Raw genomic sequence first — 19725 nt, 5'->3', positions numbered from 1 at the left:
GTTGAGATTTTGTATAAATTGGTTGAAATACTTGAAATATGACGATATTTGCTAATCGAGTCGAACAAAATCCCGCCGACTAAGAGGTGTATTCGAAAACGCTGCCCAAACTGTTTAAGCTACATTAAAACAATTTATGGTGAAATTGTGTCTCCCTTATATATTATGTTTACAAAAAAGTTTTTTTTTTTTTCAGTACAGCTGGTGTCTTTTACGCTCTAGTGCGAGAGTGGTTCATTATATGTCGGGTAGAAGCTTCGAAGGGCCATCTGTACTGAAAAAAGTCGTACGATAGACGCGCGAAAAGAAAATTCGTAACTCGTGTCGATTTAAAACACGACCGAAGGGAGGAATCGCCACTCGTTTCGAACTTCCTTTTTTTCGCACTTGTATCGTAATGTACTATATTATGCTTTACTCCCCGTGCGAAACAGGGGCGGGTTCGCTAGTACAAAATATTATTTCATTTTTTTTTTAGTCGTATGGCATCAATTGGAATTTTTTTGTCGCTTTACAAGTTAATATCTAAGTTCTTCACCCAGTTGGCTGCGTATTTACTTAGTTTATGTAAGTCCAGAGGATCTCCTGGGTATTTTCTATATTATTTCATACCTGTGTTTCAGCCAAGCTTGCGTATAGCATGATGAGAAACGATGTTGGCACTCCCTTACTAGCCTTCAGCTTATTAAGTATGGACACTATAGTAGGCACGTTTTCCTGAAAAAGACATTAAATATATTAATCACATCTGAATTAATTACCTAGTAGAAATAAGTGCATGAAAGTTCTAATTAAATATTATATTCATAAATAGGTACTTACTGATATTATAAATGAGAAAGTGTGTGTGTGTGTGTGTGTGTGTGTGTGTGTGTGTGTGTGTGTGTGTGTGTGTCTGTTTGTTTGTCCGTCTTTCACGACACAACGATGCGAAGAATTGACGTTTTTATAAGTGGAGATAGATGAAGGGGTGGAGAGTGACAATGGCTACTTTTTATCTCTTTCTAACCCCCCAGTTCCCTAAAATGGGGGGGTAGAAGTTTCTATGGAGCATTCCGCAAATTTAAAATTTAAACCGAGCGAAGTCGCGGGCAAAAGCTACTGAAATATAATTCTTTTATTTATCTTATTACCTTCGTTTGCGCCATAAGCGGTAAAGCCTTCAAACACTCCAATTTAACCCTCGGCGACGTATCATTCGCTATTTTATACAACAGCACAGGCAAAAGTTGCACAGACACCTCTTTCCTACCACCCACCAGCCCAACGACAATCTTCAACGCCTTTAAAACTATATCATACCAATCTTGTCTATTCTCCAAAATCAAACCGAAGAAAAACGGCAACAGTTCCATTTTCAAATTTCCCACAGATTCGAAAGAATCGAGCCACGCGTTCATTTTTGCCGCGTCATCCCTCAGTCGCTCCCAAGTCTCGTGGATTTTAAAAAGAATAAACAGTTGACGATCTGTGTTTAACAAATGTTGGAACGTCTGGTTAGCCTTTAAATTTGTAAGGTATAGTCTGGAGTCTTGTTTAGCGTTCTGGTGTATTTCTAGAATTTTCGAGGCGGTTTTTAAGGCTGAGGCGGTGAGATGGGACGGTAGATGGAGCCATTGAAGGGATAAAGACACGAATGTGCTTAAGGATAGAGTTGAGACTTCATATTTGCTGATTATGTTGAGGCCTGAAAAATAAAACACAATTAGAAAAAAAAAACAAATGTTAGGTTTTAAATTGCAGGTAGAATCAGCTCAACACTTTCCCGAGGGTCAAAAACTTTCTTAAAAAAAATTTAGGGCTGTGCAAAGTGTACTTAATTCCTCTGAAAATAGATTGGAGGAAGCGTATAATATGTACTTAAGAGCGTATCTTCCTCCCATTGTTTCGGCTCCAGTCATTTAGAGGCAGTTTTCGCTACGCTGCATCTAAATGCTGGAACAATTTGCCGCCACCCGTAGTTAACTGTAAGTCCCTGGCGGTTTTCAAAAAACGTTGTAAGGCTTATTTACTGGACCTCCAGAAAGAAGTAACATACATTTTTGGTTGAGTCTGAGATATTTATCTTTAGAGCTCTTGATTCCAAAATATATCACTCTATGAGATCATCTGTCTATTTAAGGACTGTATCGATAAGTATAAGGACAAAACAAACCTCGTCTAAATGTTGACATGTGCATAATTTTATATTGTTCCGAGAGTATGATCTGAAGGTATTGGTAAGCACTATTTGATATAAGAAAGTCTAATTTTTATTTTATTTTAGAGACTTTATGGTACTTTCATTAAGGTCTAGCAAATAAATTTCGGACAACCCCTATCTGGCTTAATTTGAGAATATTTCAATGACTGTTTTCACGATTTCAACAAACAAAGGTTAATATGCTGCCAAAATATATTCTTTAAGAGTCCTCTTCATGGTTTTTCAATTGGGTACTTGCAGAATAAATGCGGTGAATTTATAGAATTAAAAAAAACGCTATTTTGAGCAACGTTCCGGATTGTCGTAAATTTTTGATGCAAGCAGGATGAGAGAACAGATAAAAAAATTAGCCATAGGCCAAAGTCTAATTGACATTCACGGTGTTTGAACGGTGCCTAAACCAAATCGATATAAACAGTGTATGATAGTTAAATTCGACATCAAAGTCGGAGTTAGAGGAAGCACCATGCCACATTCTCTAAATGGCCGCCATACACAGATCCTGAACTTTATTTCTTAACAATAACTATGGCTAGACTATGTCCAGATATTCTGCTTTGTGGATCATATGTCGTTGAGGTTCACACAGTACAATTTTTTTTCGCAATCGTATCGTTTTTTACGCACTTTGTGAATTTTCTAGTAGCATTTGTCCGGAATCGTAATTGTTACTCGGGAGGATTAAGTCAATACTGTCTAAACCACTTGCTTTACGTCGAGTTTCTAGGACAAAATGTGAACCTTATTATGTGCCTTATTAAGCCTATGTCTTGTTTTAAGAAAAAAATATAATAGCAAATAAATACGGCTACTCAAAGTTGTCCTCATACTTAACGATACAGTCTTTATCATGTTGGGAAAGAACTCACACAAGTTGCAAAGAGAGTGTAGATGTAGCGCAGAGCTGCGGGGCAAGTCTCGGGCTAGTAGAGTCACAGTCAGGCCGGCACATGCGCGTAGCCCTGGCGAATCTGTCGCGAAGCCACGCTCTATGGCTGTGTAGCATGCTCGGGGATCGCGGCTGTGTGAAAAAAGTGTAAAAATAATTTTAAACACAAATTTAGATAGATGTAAAGTGTATTAAAAGAAGTCTTTATCAGACAGCAATGTGTGTTCGAATATTACGATTTTGTTTTCTTTAAATCCCTTAATTGCTAATTGCTAACTTAAACTTGAGCAATTTCATGTGTTCTGCTTTTTACCTCTTTTAGGAATAGCTACACTACCTACAGGTGAGAGCTTGTTTATGTATGTAAATATGTATTATATGATGCATTCGGGTGGCGTTTGTAAAGCTTCGTATATCGAATAACTAAAATTCTAATATAGCAGAAAGTACAAAGATATTTTAATCACAGTGCATAGTTCGTTTCTGGCGTATACCTACATATGTATACTATAGATATAGAGCATATACGTATACAAGTCGAGTACCTAGTAAGTAATGAACATATCTTACCCATCAGCGACCAGCTCGTTGGCAACCCTAGCTAGTAATGGTAGAAGTGCCATCACATGGTTATTCCTCTGCAGATAGATGGCGTTGTCAGCGACGGCGGAGTACGCCGAAAACGCGCTATCCACTAGTTTCGGGTTGTTGAACTGAAAACAAATTGAAATCTTTAACCTTTAAATGCATGACCTTGACAAAGATTTATTCAAATTTGAATTTTGACAGGTTGTCAATAGAGTCAAAAACGCATGATGCATATACACATCACTATGCATTTAAGGGTTAAATGAATGTAATTTAAAGAAGGCTTAAAACAAATGAACATCTTTTGAAAACCAACCGACCGAGTAGTGAGATCTTGGACTCTCGGAAGACGTGGTCTCAGCGCAAAATATGAATAAGTTTAAAAATAAACTAGACAAGCACATCACATCTACAACTCGGCTAAGATTACTGTCCTAAATGATCACTATTAGATACAGGCTATATTCGTTTTTTAACTACCTGTCAGCTTAATAATAATAATAAATTGAGTTATTTAACTCATATTTCGGATAAAGCCACATTATTTTTTCAGGAAACACTACCCTTTTACCTTTTGCACTTAACAGAGACGAATGGAAAAAGAGGGGGAGGCCTTTGCCCAGCAGTGGGACACAGCAGGCTCCTAATAATAATAATAATAATCGTCTTTTTCAAAGCGACCAAAGGAAAGTATACCGAAGGTGGGAGGAAACCGACCCTCGTGTGTCCGACGTGCGGCTACCGGATGCTACTGCCATGTCTGATTTCTGGCGTAGCATCTGGTCGGTGCCCGTTGAGCACACGGAGGGCGAGTGGATGACCGTTGTCGAACGTGAGTGCGAGAACATCGAGCCTATGGGAGCTATCACCATCAGCCCCGACGACGTAAGTTGTGCTACCCGTACGGCCCAGAACTGGAAAAGTCCTGGACCGGACGGATTGCACAACTTCTGGCTAAAATGGTTTCGATGCTCGCACTCGCGTTTGGCAACGCAATTTCAACAAGCCCTCGATCTTGGTTCTCTCCCACCTTCCCTAACAACTGGTGTTACTTTCCTGCTCTATAAATCCGGTAGTACCACGGAAGCAAAAAACTACAGACCCATTACGTGCTTGCCTACACTTTACAAGCTCCTTACATCCATTTTGAGAGCAAAAATTAACGCGCATATTGTCGCTAACAACATTCTGGCTCCCGCTCAAAATGGATGTAGGGTTGGGTCCCGTGGTACTAAAGAGCTCCTCCTCATAGACATGACCATCTGCCAACAAGTTCGGCGGAACAGGGGAGCCATCTCGGCCGCTTGGATTGACTATAAGAAGGCCTATGATTCGGTGCCTCATTCATGGCTGAGAAGGGTATTGGAGCTGTATAAACTTGATGCAGCTTTAATATCCTTCCTGGCTGCATGTATGAGGCAGTGGACCACAGTCCTTCGTCAACCAGGAGGCAGGGATGACCCCACTGGCCCGCAGGACTTCATAAGGATTGAGCGAGGAATATTCCAGGGTGACAGTTTGAGTCCATTATGGTTCTGCCTAGCTCTGAATCCCCTCAGCACGCTGCTGAAGGATTCTGGGCTAGGTTGCCGGCTTCGGAGAGAGGGTGAAGTCATCTCTCACCTTCTGTACATGGACGATCTCAAACTATTTGCACCGAACACCCAAGACCTGATGGTGCTATTGAAAACCACAGAAGTTTTCAGTACCGCCATCAGAATGGAGTTTGGTGTCGATAAGTGTGCGGTTATGCATGTACAGCGGGGGGAGGTTGTAAATTCAGAAAATTTACAACTTTCTGAGACGATGTCGTTCAGATCTATCTCTGAATCAGAAACCTATAAGTACCTTGGTATGTCACAGTCGTTGGGTATTGAGGATGTTGGCATTAGACGGTCGGTGAAGGAGCGCTTTTTCAGTCGGCTCACAAAAGTCCTATACAGTCTTTTGTCAGGAGGCAACAAAGTGCGCGCCTTTAACGCCTGGGTAATGCCTCTACTCACATACTCCTTTGGCATACTACGGTGGACCCAGACTGAGCTGGACGCCCTGGATCGGAGGGTCCGTTCACTGCTTACCACACATCGTATGTTACACCCGCGCTCGTCTGTTATGAGATTGTACATCCCACGGAAGTGCGGAGGTCGAGGCTTCCTAAACGCCAAAGATCTCCACAACCGTGATGTGTACAATCTCAGGAATTACTTCCTTAACAACGAGTGTGGGATGCATCGTGATGTGGTGGCAGTTGACGGAAACCTCACGCCGCTCTCCTTGGCGAAAGAGAACTGGCGCCAACCTGTGGTACTAAGTACTGCGGACCGCAAGGCGGTATGGGAGAGCAAGCAGCTACACGGGCGGTTCTACAAGGCCCTCACGGGACCCGATGTAGACCTGCTCGCATCGGTGAACTGGTTACGATTCGGGGACCTCTTCGGAGAAACCGAGGGTTTTGCCTGTGCAATTATGGACGAAGTTATGATGACGAACAACTACCGGAAATATATCCTGAAGGACGGTACGGTCGACATTTGTCGGGCATGCCGCCGTCCCGGAGAGTCACTCAGGCATATCATTTCCGGTTGTTCTCATCTTGCTAACGGCGAGTACCTGCACAGACATAATCTCGTAGCCAGGATTATTCACCAGCAACTTGCTCTTCAATACGGCCTTGTGGACCGCGAAGTACCGTACTACAAGTACTTGCCTGCGCCAGTTCTTGAAAATGGTCGTGCCACGCTCTATTGGGATCGATCTATTATCACTGACAGGACTATTGTAGCCAATAAGCCTGACATTGTGATAATAGATCGACCGCAACGCCGGGCCGTGCTCGTTGACATCACCATCCCCCATGATGAGAGTCTCGTGAAAGCCGAGAAGGACAAGTCCAGTAAGTACCTAGACTTGGCTCACGAGATAACCGCCATGTGGGATGTTGATTCAACGATCATTGTTCCGATAGTCGTTTCAGCGAACGGTCTCATAGCGAAGAGTCTCGATCAACATCTTAAGAGACTCTCGCTAGGTGGCTGGATCAAGGGCCAGATGCAGAAGGCGGTGATCTTGGACACGGCGCGGATAGTCCGACGGTTCCTCTCTCTGCGGCCCTAACCACCGGCAGCTTGGGCCCTGCCCCGCTGCTGGCGGCACCCTAGGTTAGGTTTTTTATAATGTGTTTATATGTTTTTTATATTGTTTTGTATGTGTTTTTGTATTTTACTTTTATATTCATATTATAAAAAGCTTAACCTAAGAAGCAAAATAAATAAAGGAAAAAATAATAATAATAATAACTACCCTTTTATTACCTTGTTTTTAATACCGAAAACGCAAAGTCATACTTTTAGATTTATCAAACTTTGAATTCAACTAACTGATGCATTGATTCGTAAATAGAAGGAGCATCTGTTCACAAGTAATTTTGCCAATAGAATATAATAGAATACGGCTGGTTATTTGTATAATTATAATGTCTACCTGTTGACAACTTAAACAGGCTAACAGTAAGTCATTCTGCGCCTGTGAGTTTGGCAGACTTAGCAATAGCTGCCAGGGACGGAGGGAACATTGCCGTTGAGGGTTGCTCGTCAGCCAGAGGAAAACTGGACGGAGCAGTTCCAGGCTGTTTGATGATACCCTGCAAATAAGAACCAAATGATGGGATTTTTCTGTGTAACAAATGTAATTTTTGGCAAATAGTTTTATCTGTTTCTTTTTGAAATAACTGAGCTCTGTATAATTGTTATCTTACATTTTGTTTATTGCATTAATAATATTAAACTCCATTTAATACTATAGTTTCTTCTACTGTTTATATTAAAAAAATACAGATGTAAATAAGATTCATTCAGAAAAATATCATTTTCGTATTCAATACATGTAGAATTGGGTGAATCAACTTTTTCTTGCTTTTTGCAAGAATTACCCTTACTTATTATTAGGTCTACTTTTGTGATTTTTAACCTTACCATCGTGAATAAAGATCCTTATTTCACGTATACCAATTAGGGAAAAATTTAAAAACGATTCATTTTTAATTAAAACAATATGTGACCCAGTGGAAGAGACACTTTTTTCATACAAAAGTGAGGCTATGTCCACTGGGTCACTGCTCAAAACAAAGTTATAAAATAGGAAATCCTATAATTACATGTTGTATTGCGTAGCTAGTATATTTGTCTTTAATATAATAAGTATACATTAATTAGACTAAATCACAATTAAATTTTCTGACCACATGTAGTCGAAGTATGCGAAATTTTGCTGGCAAAGAAAAGTTGATTCACCCAATTACAAAATTATTTCACTGGCTAGGGCTTCATTTTCCCTTTATTTAAGAAAAAACTTACACATAATCGGGATGTGTACACAATGCATGCATCTGCGTCAGCACATCATCCTCCGCATCCTTATTCTTTTCCATCACACTGATGAACGGGTGCTGCGGGGAGCGCAGGCTGAACTGACAGCGGTATGGCTGGCCGGGAACCAGCCGGGACCGCAGGTCCAGGATTAGCAGGCCGGCCATTGTGGAGATTATTGCTGAGTAGTTGCTGAAATGGAATGTGTCTTAATGTCTGCCTCATGGCAAATTAAAAAAAAACTTTGCAAGTCATTCAATGCCTAAAAAAATATTATGGCTGTGTATGCACCTATACTTTAGCTACGGACTATCTCATTTCAAACATAGAGAGAACTAACTATACTAACTTTGATTTACTGTAGAACTCGAAAGAATGAGATTAGTTCTCTTTGTTCTTATTTACTGACAATTTTGATTTGTTAGACTTACATTCTGCTGGTAGGATGGATGGCAGGATGTCACAGACACATCCAAAACAATATGCAAAAAAAATTGTGAAAATAAAAGTGCTTACTGTGCGCTCGGCAGTAAGGTTACAACCGTCGACATCGTGTGTGCGATTTCCAAGACACCAAGCTCCACTAGAGCCAAGAGCCCCTGGCAAGCCGTCAGGCTGACCAAGCTCTGTTTCGACGAGCATTTCTCCCTCAAGAACTTCAGTTCCCCGTTCTCTAAAACGAACTTTTGACGCTCCGCAGGTTTATATTTTGATTTTATCGTGCTAATCAACTTGTCGATGGCGTTCACTATCAAGACACTGTTGTTAGTGTTCAGCTTGTATTCAATTTCATCCATGGTGAACTATTAATTCGTTTTACAAGAAATAATAGACTTGAAATGCAAAATTTGCCGAAATTATGAGTTTACCGGGGCAAACGTACAAACAGCTGTTGATGACATTGACAGCTTGTTTCAGACACTACGAATGGGAAACGAATGGAGGCAATCCATTGGTCGTTTAAACAAATGCTCAAACAGTGTTCAGAAACGTCACCCTAATGTCATGTACATTATTATCCTACAAAATTAAAAAGATACTAAAATCCTCGCTTCGTGAACTGGTTATTGGTATATATATTTTATTCGGCTATTACATCCGTTTGGGGTGTGTTGTGTATCTTGTTGTCTCACGAATATTTTGATAAAAAATTAACAAAATAAGGTATAATGGCTACACCGCCTCGAGAAACTATTCAGAAGCAAATTCAGCAAGACTGGGCCAACAGGGAATACATTGAAGTCATCACGGGAAGCATAAAAAAGATAACAGACTTCCTCAACTCCTTCGGTAAGTGAAAGCGACTAACCACTAAATTTGTTGTTATATAGAGGATTATATTATTTACACTTATTTATCTCCTTCCAGACATGTCTTGCAGATCACGCCTAGCTACGTTAAACGAGAAATTGACATCTTTGGAAAGGAAAATTGATTACCTGGAGGCTTGCGTAAGTTTTTCTGTCATATTTGATTATAACATAAGTTATCGCAGTTGTTTTTCAATATAAAATAAAAGAAACCCAAAGAGCCAATACTATTAAAGGACTTCCTAATAGTAAACAACACTGAAACCAAAATATTGTATACCTATGGTCAGCGCCGGCCCGTGGACTCGATCAGGGTAGAGCGAGTTTGAGTTTCGGCGCCCCTTGGTAAGGTTTCACTACGTAGGAAAATAAATTGCGAGCGTAGCGAGCGCGAATTGTTTTTCATAGTAATGCCGTAATTTGAAGATTAACGTAATACAGAATTTATGGATTTCATCATACAGATACAGAGTACGAAAGGGACAAATGGTTGAACCTTCGTAGTGGCACCCTAGTATAGTTACGTGTGGCTGAACGTGGATATCATGTAAATACATAAAATAACAAACAAAATGGAGCACTACAGTGGTTAAGTCAGAAAAACAGAATTAAAACCGAAATAAAAAAACAGAATCAGAAAAACAGATTCGGGTTTTTTCCTAACTAAAAGAGAACATATAATTTTTTTACTCGATTTATTAATACTTAACCCGCCAGCGGGAATCCGCGAACTTTCAAACTATTATGTTCTGCAGAGCTGCGGTCTTTGACATATTTTGGGGTATTTTGACTTCACAGGGCGCCTGTGTTCCCGAATTTTAGGCCTTATATTTCGCCATCACTATTATTTTTATAATACTAAGAGTTAATTAAAAGATTAACTGCGGACTCGATCGTCACCTTCGAGATGCCCATTTCGTTATTTTGCCAAGTGATCTTAGTGCTTTGACTGAAGTTCGCTCCACCATCTGCTGTGACTCACAAAATTGCGCCTCTCTGAAACATTGCGCCTTTGGCTTTATGCGCAACTCCGCTTTGGACTTGGATAGCAACGTAACTTTGTCGTTCGCCGCACAACAATGTGGTTCGTCAAGGGCAAGAATCCTCCTTTTACAGCGCCCTAGCAACAGCGCCCTTATGAATGTTGGTATATGTTGGCAATGTGGTGCAACTTTCCACTTAATCTGAATTACAAATCTAGATTTTCAATAGTGGATTCATTTCCGACTCCTCTCGCCCTTTCGTGATTTGTGCGCGCCCACGCAACGTATAATTTTTTTGTATAGATTTTTCCACATTCTCGATTTTGGCGCCCCCTTACCATGTAGCGCCTAGAGCGGCCGCTCCACTCGCTCTACCCTTAATCCGGCCCTGCCTATGGTGGAGCATTGATGGCATGAATTTCAAGAATTACCAAAGTGTTAATGAGGTTTCATCCTTTTTTGGGAGAACCCCTTTAAAAGACTTTTATGTGTTTTTTATTTGTATGAACACCCCGAAGAGGTCTTAAGTTACAGGAAAAATGCATAAAAACGTTTTTTTTTGAGTGATTCTAAAGTTTTAATTTATTCTAAGAGAGGTTCAGGATGTTGAAGAGTTTTTGTGTTAACAGATTCGCTATGGCAATCAGTTAACAATTCAATCAAACATACAGTCAACGGCATAATTTCTGTACCTTGTCATATTAACATGTTGTTTGAAATGTCATACTAAATTGTCAAACAATGAAAAGCGACAAGGTACAGAAATCATCACTTCTTTATGCCGGTGACTGTACCTGCATCAGGTAAAATAAATCTGATGCCGGTGTGAAAGTTTTATGAAGAATTGTGAGTTTTCAAGTTATCAATGTTCCACTGTATATTAATTTAGTCTCCTTCACTTTTCAATAATAAAAAAACTTAAAATCCCAAAAAATATTCATGTTCTAAACCATTGAAATTAAACAAATTTAAAAATGACATCATTTATTTGCAGGTCACAAAAGGGGAGACATTAACATAATAATTACATTTTACATTTAATACTAGTTTAACTTAACTTATAAATAGTTAATGTCAGTGTCACAGTGTAATCCTTTGTTATAAATATATGGAAACTCCAAAATATGGTTGTTGTCTCAAACATTTTCAAAATAAATAAAAAAACCTTTGTATTTAGTGACACACGTAATACTGATCTTTGCCATGTTATGTTAAGCATATTTGCATATTTTTGAACATGCCATCAATTTGACGTCACGCTGCTTATTGGATGATTCAAATAGTTTTATTGTAATAATTAATCATTATTCGATAATCAATTTTTATCATGTACTAATGACTTCAAAAGTAAGCTATTCATACGTGGAATAATTAATACCTACTTGATACGTGAAACGAAAAGGAAACAATTTGTTTTGTTTTAATAATTTATTGAAATATAGTAACAAACATAATTAATAAAATGAATGTAAAAAATAAACAAATAATTTAATTTACTTTTCACGTATTGAGTAAGTATTAATTGTTTCACGCATGAATATATTAGTTTTGAAGTCATGATTAAAATGATTGATGAATAATGATTAATTATTATATATAACTCTTGAATCATACTATATGCAGCGTGATGTCAAATTTATGTCATCGGCATGAAAGTTACGGGCCCTGATTATGTACATATATAATAAAAAAACATACAATTGTATAAATAATGAGTATGCAATGTTTACCTTAATTTTACTTAAACTATGAGTTATTTTATGACACTGTGACAAAAACATGATACATAAGAGCATTTTGAATTTACATTTAAGTTGCAATTATATAAATGATTACATGATACGTTTTTGTATAACACACAGTTCTTTAATTTCAAAATTCATTCCTTTATATAAAACAAACACTCCCCCACCAATTGAAAATCATTATTTATGAGGAAATCATTAAAAAAAGTGGTACAATAGAGGTTAAGCAATGATCAATTTGATTATTATACTATTTGGTAACTGTCCAATTTGGAGTCAGCAGGGTCTGCTTTAAAAAATTGGAATTATAATTCCCAGTTACATAAAAAATGTAAATATTTTTGTCTAGACTGTCTCACATGGGAATATTATAAAATTCTGTTACAATATTATAATTAAGGACACTCTTCATATACTATACCATACTATAAAGCAACCAATAAATTATGTTGAATTAAATAGTTGGGTACTACTAAGCAGTATTTTCATGAGTATTATACATTCTGCATATTTAGGCATGGTTAGCTATTACATATAATTTTGGTGTTATTCAATAATTATTGGTGAAGTTAAACTAATAATTTTAGTCAACTATACCAACGTATGCCGAGAACTGTACAGTCAACCAATTGGAACAGTCAGCCACTGTAGAACTATGTCACAGTGACGTTATAAATCAGATTGTAAGAAATCTCTTACTGCTTGTTATTTTGACATGGTTGTAGAGTGGCCTAGGGTTCCAATTGGTTGACTGTACATTATTTAATATATTATATATATTTGTTCATAAATTTTAAATGTGTTCTATCATAATGGCCACTCCCTGGCCCCCTCCACAGCTAGAGGCTGCTATACTCCTTTTCACATTATTCTGGCTGTAAAGAGAGAAATAATTATTATTAATACTTCCAAAAACCAAGTACATGATGATAATCCAACGATATGAAAAAAAAAATGAAATATTTATTTTTCATCACACCCGCACTTTAAATGTGCTATTGCACGCAGGCGGAGCGTGAGTTATAGAAAAATCGTTCTCCCAAGGAAATAATGAAATTTCTTGTACCGTACTTAACTTTTTCACATCTATTTACATATTTTTTACATTGCGAGTGTGATGAAAAACATTGTCTGTAACTCGGGGACTATGAATATTACTAACTCGAGTTTTTACTTAGAACTTACTCTCGTTAGTAATATTCAACTTCCTCCCCTTGTTGCACAATGTACTATTTCAAGTAGGCATATTACAATGCGCATATGAACGTCAAATAAAGCTACATGCATAATAAAGCTATATGCATTAATTACATCACACTAAATTTTGGTTTCTAGATATATTTTTTTTATACTACGTCGGTGGCAAACAAGCATACGGTCCGCCTGATGGAAAGCGGTCACCGTCACCTATGGACGCCAGCAACTCAAGTAGTGTCACGTGCGCTTTGCCACCCATTACACTCCTTTTTGCTGTGTTAAGTATGCAGCAAAAAAGAGTGTACAAGTTCTAAGGATAGTTTGGGTTGCCGACATGCCGACGACTCACGACAATAGACGGAACAAATTAGTTCCGTAGGTCCTTCCCTCACCAGCACACCGCACCCTCGTTGACCTCTGGCAGCCTTACTCACCGGCAGGAACACAACACTATGAGTAAGTGCTATTTGGCTGTGGTCCTATTAATAGGATATTACCAAAATAATTAGTCAGGACCAACAAAAAATTTTCACGCCATTTTCATCCAGTTATCTTTAAAGCATAAGCAGGTATCTCATAGGTAAGCGTGCTCCACCGTAGACCGCATCATCACTTACCATCAGGTGTGATCGTGGTCAAACGTCTACCTATTAATACTAAAAAAAAAAACTTATATGAGCATTCCTTTTTCTTTTACCAATAAAAAATTTTTGATTGTTTTAGGGAATTTTAGGTCAATTGTACTCAGAATCACGAGTACTTTCAATCCCACTAGGAGACAAAAAGTGTCCCAGAATTTCCATACATTTTTGTTACTTTCCTCTTTTGTGACCCCATACAACATGTACCTACGGAAAATGGTAACAAAATAAGAAAAAATCGTATGGGACAATTTTTTTTTAACTACTAGGATTGAAAAAGCTAGTAATTCTGAGTAGAAATAGCATTTTTTTTTAAGCACTTCATAAAAGTGGCAAAAAAAAAAGAAATGCTGATATCGTCGTGTTTGCGTCTTACCTAATTTGATGAGCCAGATGGACCGCCATTCGAGCGCCAGTCGCAGCAGGGGCGTGGCCCACAGCCAGGGCTCCGCCGTGTCGGTTCACCCTGTCTTCTATACGGAGCTCCCGGGCCGTCGCTAGCGTGGCTGTGGCGAAGGTTTCGTTGATCTGTGACGGATATAGGGATAACATTATCTTTGTTCTTCACGACTTATTAATAGGTTAAGGTCTAAACTCGACACAAGAGGAGAATTTAAGAAAAAGAAAGACAAACCGTTTTTCCTCTCACTAGCTCGGAAAAACGTGTTTTTTCCTTTAATACCAGCGGGTAAAAACGCATTTTATCTACTAGTGGGTAAAACAATTTGACCTTGAATAAAGTCAAATTAACTGCTTTAAAATTGATAAAAGTAGGTAAATCTAGTAATAAAGATGATTTACCACCTGTGGAACTACTGGAAGCAGTGATAAACGCATTTTTTGCGTTGTAGTTTCCTCGCTATAGTGTGGGGAAAAGTTTTGTGTTACACTCGGGTGCAAATGTATTTTACTTCTCGTGTGTTAAAAAATTCGCAAGTTTAGGATTCTATTCTCGAACCACTCGCTTCGCTCGTGGTTCAATTATAGATTCCTTTCACTTGCTCGTTTTTCAATTCCACACTCGGCGTTAAAATACAACTTTGACCCTTGTATAACAAATAACTATTAAGTACCGCGAACAACCCCCAACAGTTTTCTAACAGCTGATACTGTTCCTGTCACGTTCTTAGAGTCTGTTCATATACGCTTTCGTAGCTGACCACTCTGTTTAGCTGCAGGTTTTGTGTCGCAACTACCAGCTGAGCTGGCTTGACTCTGCTCGAGGCTTCGTGTTCCAACCTACCTCAAACATGTCCACATCGTCTGTAGTCATTTCCATAACCTCCAGCAGTTTTATAACTGCAGGGACTGCCCCTGTCGCGTCCTTAGGGTCTGTTCCCACGGCAGCCCAGCCAGCTATCCTGGCTAATGGCTGAAGGTTGTGCTGTTCCACCGCTTCTGAGTTTGCTAGTAGTACAGCTGCAGCGCCATCTGCTGGACTCTGAAATTAACAAATTTTAATTGAATCTGCTTATTTTTGGGCTAAAAGATAATACCTACATGAAGCAGGATGATTATTACCATTTTTCCAAATTTTCCAAACCTTTACTTTATATTACTTTTTTTTATACTATGGCAAACAAGCATACGGTCCGCCTGATGGAAAGCGGTCACCGTAACCTATGGACGCCTGCAACTCAAAGAGTGACACATGCGCGTTGCCACCCCATTAGATATTTGTACATGTACACTCCCTTTTGCTGTGTTAAGTATAAGTACCTACACAGCAAAAAGGAGTGTACAAGTTCCAACAAGGTTTCGGGTTGCCGACGACTCAAAGGACAATAGACGGAACAAATTAGTTCCGTAAGTCGTCCCGACGTCAGCACACTGCACCCTCGTTGAGCTCTGGCAGCCTTACTTACCGGCAGGAACACAACACTATGAGTTAGGGTCTAGTGCTATTTGGCTGCGGTCTTCTGTAAGGCGGAGGTACTTCCCCAGTTGGGCTCTGCTCTAGATTCGAGCAAGACGATATCCGCTGTGCTGTGCCCTACCACACAAAGCGGAATAACTATCATTCAAAATAAGTAACTTTTGAAACTTACCGAGGAATTCCCTTCAGTGATAAGCTTAAGTCCTTTCAAAGGTGGCAAAGAACTAAGGTGCTCAGGAGTAATGAAAGTCCTTGGCAATTCATCCTTAACCACCAATACCTCTCTTTTCTTCGTTTTGGCTTTTACGCTTACTACTTCATCGTTGAACACTTTGCTTTCATAACCTGTGAAATGAATAATATATAGTTTTTAACTTGATCTGAGAATGCGAAAATTCTTCACGACAGGGTCGCCCTGATAGTAGATACACCATTTTCCCCAGACGCTTTTTAACCCCCGACGCAAAAACGACGGGGTGTTATAAGTTTGACGAGTCTGTGTCTGTTCGTCTGTCTGTCTGTCTGTGTGTGTGTCTGTCTGTAGCTTCGTAGCTCCCGATCGGATAAACCGATTTGGATTTCGTTTTTTTTGTCTTGCTTAATTATCGTCACAAAACTGACAGTGAGTTAATTTTTGTTAACAACTTACGCTAGTCGGGGTGTCCCAAATTCTAAAAATGTCCCCATAAATAATCACCTGCCTTCCACTTCAAATGGCTCTGCAGCGCGAACTGATCCGCCTCCTCCCTCGACACCCCGCACTTTTCCCCCACATCCTCAGCCATCTGCTGCAGTGTCAGCCCAACATTAGAGTCCAAATACTGCTCCGTGATGTACTCTTCTAACTTGTATGAGGCTCCTAAAGTTGTACCGAAACGGACGTTCCGGACTAAGAGAGGGAGGGATGACATGTTCTCTGTTCCGCCTGTTAGGGATAGTGTAGCTGATCCTGTTAGGATATCCTGAAAATGTATTGTTGTCAATTTATCCTTAGAAAATCAATTTTGAACAAGGGGAAACGTCCGCTAATGATACTTTAAGTTTTTTATATCAAAGTCTAGTCGGCCGCTCTTAACCAATTGAGCTACGGAAGCCAACGCCGGTCTTCGCAAATCTTTCCATTCCTTTCCTTATCACACACGCCTTTGGGGTGGCGTATAGCGACATCTACCGACATACGATATGTAGCGGCACCGGAGTCTCAAGTCGCATTGATTTATCCTTGAAAAGTTGGAAAATTGGCATCATACTTACACGTTTTTTTATCCGATGGGAGACAAACGAGCAAACAGGCCGCCTGATGGGAAGCGATCATTGCCGCTCATGGACACAGGAAACACCAGAAGGGTTGGAGTGCACAACAAGCAAGGGTAAGGTCTGAGGGGACGCTCGCGGCCCAGCCACGACATTGGTCTAAGCGCGGCAGCGGTGAGCGGCAGCCATACGTGCGAATGAAAAGTCCCATCGCTGTGTCTCGCTCCAATGTATGGCCGCCGCTCACCGCTGTCGCGCTTAGACCAATGTCGTGGCTGAGCCGTCGGAGAGGAGCGTTCAGCGGGGCGGGCGAGCGTGCGTCCACCCTATGCAGCGTCGACTCAGGACACTTGTATGAGCTTCAATTGTTTGACAAGCACGCCGCACGCCCCGCTCCGCTTAACGCCCAATATAAGCGTGCACTCCGTCCTTACACTAATAATAAAAATCAGTGAGTATAAAGCCCTTTTTTAACCCCCGAAGCAAACACGACGGGGTGTTATAAGTTTGACGTGTCTGTCTGTCTGTTTATGTGTGTGTGTCTGTCTGTGAGATTTAGATTTAGTTTTTTTTGTTTGAAAGCTAAATTAGTCGGGAGTGTTCTTAGCCATGTTTCATGAAAATCGATCTACTATGTTGCGGTCGGGGGTTTTATCAAAATTTTAATTTTGTGGTTATTGTAATGGATCAGAATTTACCAAAGCGCTCGTAATAATGGCCTGAAGACCAGTGCCGCATGCTTTACTGACTCCCAGAGCTGGCTTATGCATTGGGACTCCTGAGTACAGGCCACAGTACCTCGCGGTCTTCCCGCCATCGCATTGGCTCAGCTGAAAAAATATGGAAAACACATTGTTTCATAGCCGAATTAGTCGGGAGTGTTCTTAGCCATTTTTTTTTTGACAAAGTGAAAACTTGACTGGCGATGCCAAATGATAGGCGTAAAGGTGCCCAATGTGCCCATAAGGCTTGCAGTATTGTCAATCGTGATAAACAGAACCGTTATAAAGATGCGAAAATAAACTTAAATACAGGAACTGGACAGGGGCGTATTTACCACCAAATTATAGACCTATTGCATTACGGCTAAAAAATGTTGTAAGTTGGTCAGGCATCGTTATTTTATCACTGATAAATTGTTGTCTAATCCATCCATCTACCAAAGTAAGGTGGCGTCAAGACTAGAGCGATTATCACAATGATCTGATGGATTCGCTCCATTATCTTAAAATAATTAAAATAAATGTTATCAATTTATCATAATAAAATATAAAACTTACAAAATTAACATTTCCAACGACAGTGTTGTCTATAGCATTGGGGTCGACATTGGCTGAATCAATCGCTGCCTTTGCCGCAGAGGCGAAAATTTTCCAAGCTGGCATCTCTCTAAAAGGCCCGCCATAACTACAAAATGGAGTTCTTTTCGCGCCAACTATGAATACACCTGTACATAATCAAATATTAAGTGACATAACACGGTTTTGATTTGCATTAATATACGTTAATTATATTCAGTCGGTGTTTTTCTATTAATTCCGTATATAAACATCATCCGCTCAATGACAACAGTTTCTCATACTGCCAAAAAATACTTCAACTCTAAATTTTTTTACGAAAAACTATTACTTCATTAAAATACTTAATGTTTATAAATATATCTTAACTTCATTCATTAGATATAACTGTAGTTTAACTGAAGTTATGTCATCCTAATCAATTATAAAACAATAATAATTAATATCAATCGAATACGATAACAGAACATACCTTTACTTCTCAGCGCCATTTTGAATTTAGAACAATCTTATTTGCAGCTACCAGCAGCGCTGCTGTCTTCGCCACACTTCAATATTGCTTACAATAACTTTAGTTCCAAATTTCGCCACCCGCAAATATAACTTTGTTTCTAGTTCGTAAACAATGTTATCTGGCTGGAAAACAACGGACGATCCGGGTGGGTAGCTACAGCGAAATGATTTCTTTTATCAGTACTCACTACTTACGCGATAATAGGCTCATGAATATGAAGTGTGTACCTACACTTTTTATTTGCTTTGAATTAAATTTGGGTTCAGTTACGACACATTAGACTTAGTTAATACCTACTTAATTAATAGTTCATTAACTAATGTTTTGCACAGATATGTAAGTTTACTATTATTAAAAATGTTCAATGTGTTCAACGGAGTAACTGACCTATACAAGAGTTTGTATCAGTGTGAATACACATGGTTATCAATTAATTGTTATAATATGGTACATCTTACGAGGTCATTTCTATTTACCTTGTCATGCGGCGTTCACATATTCGGTTTGCATCTCTTTCGCTATCTAAGAGAAATGACAGAGACGTCATCTTATAAGGATAACAAGATTAAAATAGGAAAGGATAAGGATAAAACAAAGAGAATGGTATGCTTGGCTAATTGTACTCACTCGTATTTTATTTAAATAAGTATTATTTGAACATATAATAATACAATTGTCTGTGTGGTGACGGGTTAAGAATTTCACCGCCCCCTTTCTTCCCGTGAGTGTAGTAGAAGGCGACTATGGGATATGGGAATTTTGACGCAGGCGAGAGGCTGGCAACCTGTTTAAAGAGTGGCACTGAAGCTTTAGTAGTTTCATGTGCTCCGCCTACCCCTTTAGGGGATACAGGCGTAATTGTG

General features: G+C 39.4%; 3 protein-coding genes across 3 annotated transcripts in view; 1 reads left to right on the top strand and 2 right to left on the bottom strand.

Moving 5' to 3' along the window:
- The window catches only part of LOC125234785 (focadhesin), a 38397-nt gene extending 29508 nt beyond the window's left edge, over positions 1-8889 (bottom strand). Inside the window, exons 1-7 of the mRNA XM_048141181.1 lie at positions 8561-8889; positions 8033-8236; positions 7161-7320; positions 3663-3805; positions 3073-3224; positions 1134-1687; positions 613-717 (exon numbers count right to left, since the gene is read on the bottom strand). Of these exons, the coding sequence (XP_047997138.1) occupies positions 613-717; positions 1134-1687; positions 3073-3224; positions 3663-3805; positions 7161-7320; positions 8033-8236; positions 8561-8841 (1599 nt within the window). The 5' untranslated portion in view covers positions 8842-8889. The remainder of the gene's footprint in view (positions 1-612; positions 718-1133; positions 1688-3072; positions 3225-3662; positions 3806-7160; positions 7321-8032; positions 8237-8560) is intronic.
- A 243-nt stretch (positions 8890-9132) lies between these two features.
- LOC125234856 (probable protein BRICK1-B) lies at positions 9133-11705 on the top strand. Its single transcript, XM_048141274.1, has 3 exons — positions 9133-9334; positions 9413-9495; positions 11332-11705. Exons 1-3 carry the CDS (start codon positions 9214-9216, stop codon positions 11356-11358), a joined length of 231 nt encoding a protein of 76 aa, XP_047997231.1. The 5' UTR covers positions 9133-9213; the 3' UTR covers positions 11359-11705.
- An 8-nt stretch (positions 11706-11713) lies between these two features.
- On the bottom strand, positions 11714-19001 carry LOC125234855 (3-ketoacyl-CoA thiolase, mitochondrial-like). Its single transcript, XM_048141273.1, has 8 exons — positions 18821-19001; positions 18331-18497; positions 17749-17880; positions 16494-16758; positions 15969-16141; positions 15164-15361; positions 14297-14448; positions 11714-12957 (listed from the first exon to the last, which is right to left on the bottom strand). Exons 1-8 carry the CDS (start codon positions 18837-18839, stop codon positions 12876-12878), a joined length of 1188 nt encoding a protein of 395 aa, XP_047997230.1. The 5' UTR covers positions 18840-19001; the 3' UTR covers positions 11714-12875.
- Between the last annotated feature and the right edge of the window lie 724 nt (positions 19002-19725).

This window comes from Leguminivora glycinivorella, chromosome 16 (assembly GCF_023078275.1).
Source record: "Leguminivora glycinivorella isolate SPB_JAAS2020 chromosome 16, LegGlyc_1.1, whole genome shotgun sequence".
NCBI lineage: Eukaryota > Metazoa > Arthropoda > Insecta > Lepidoptera > Tortricidae > Leguminivora > Leguminivora glycinivorella.
Note: the sequence above shows the minus strand (reverse complement) of the source record. Positions and strands in the feature narration are given on the sequence as shown.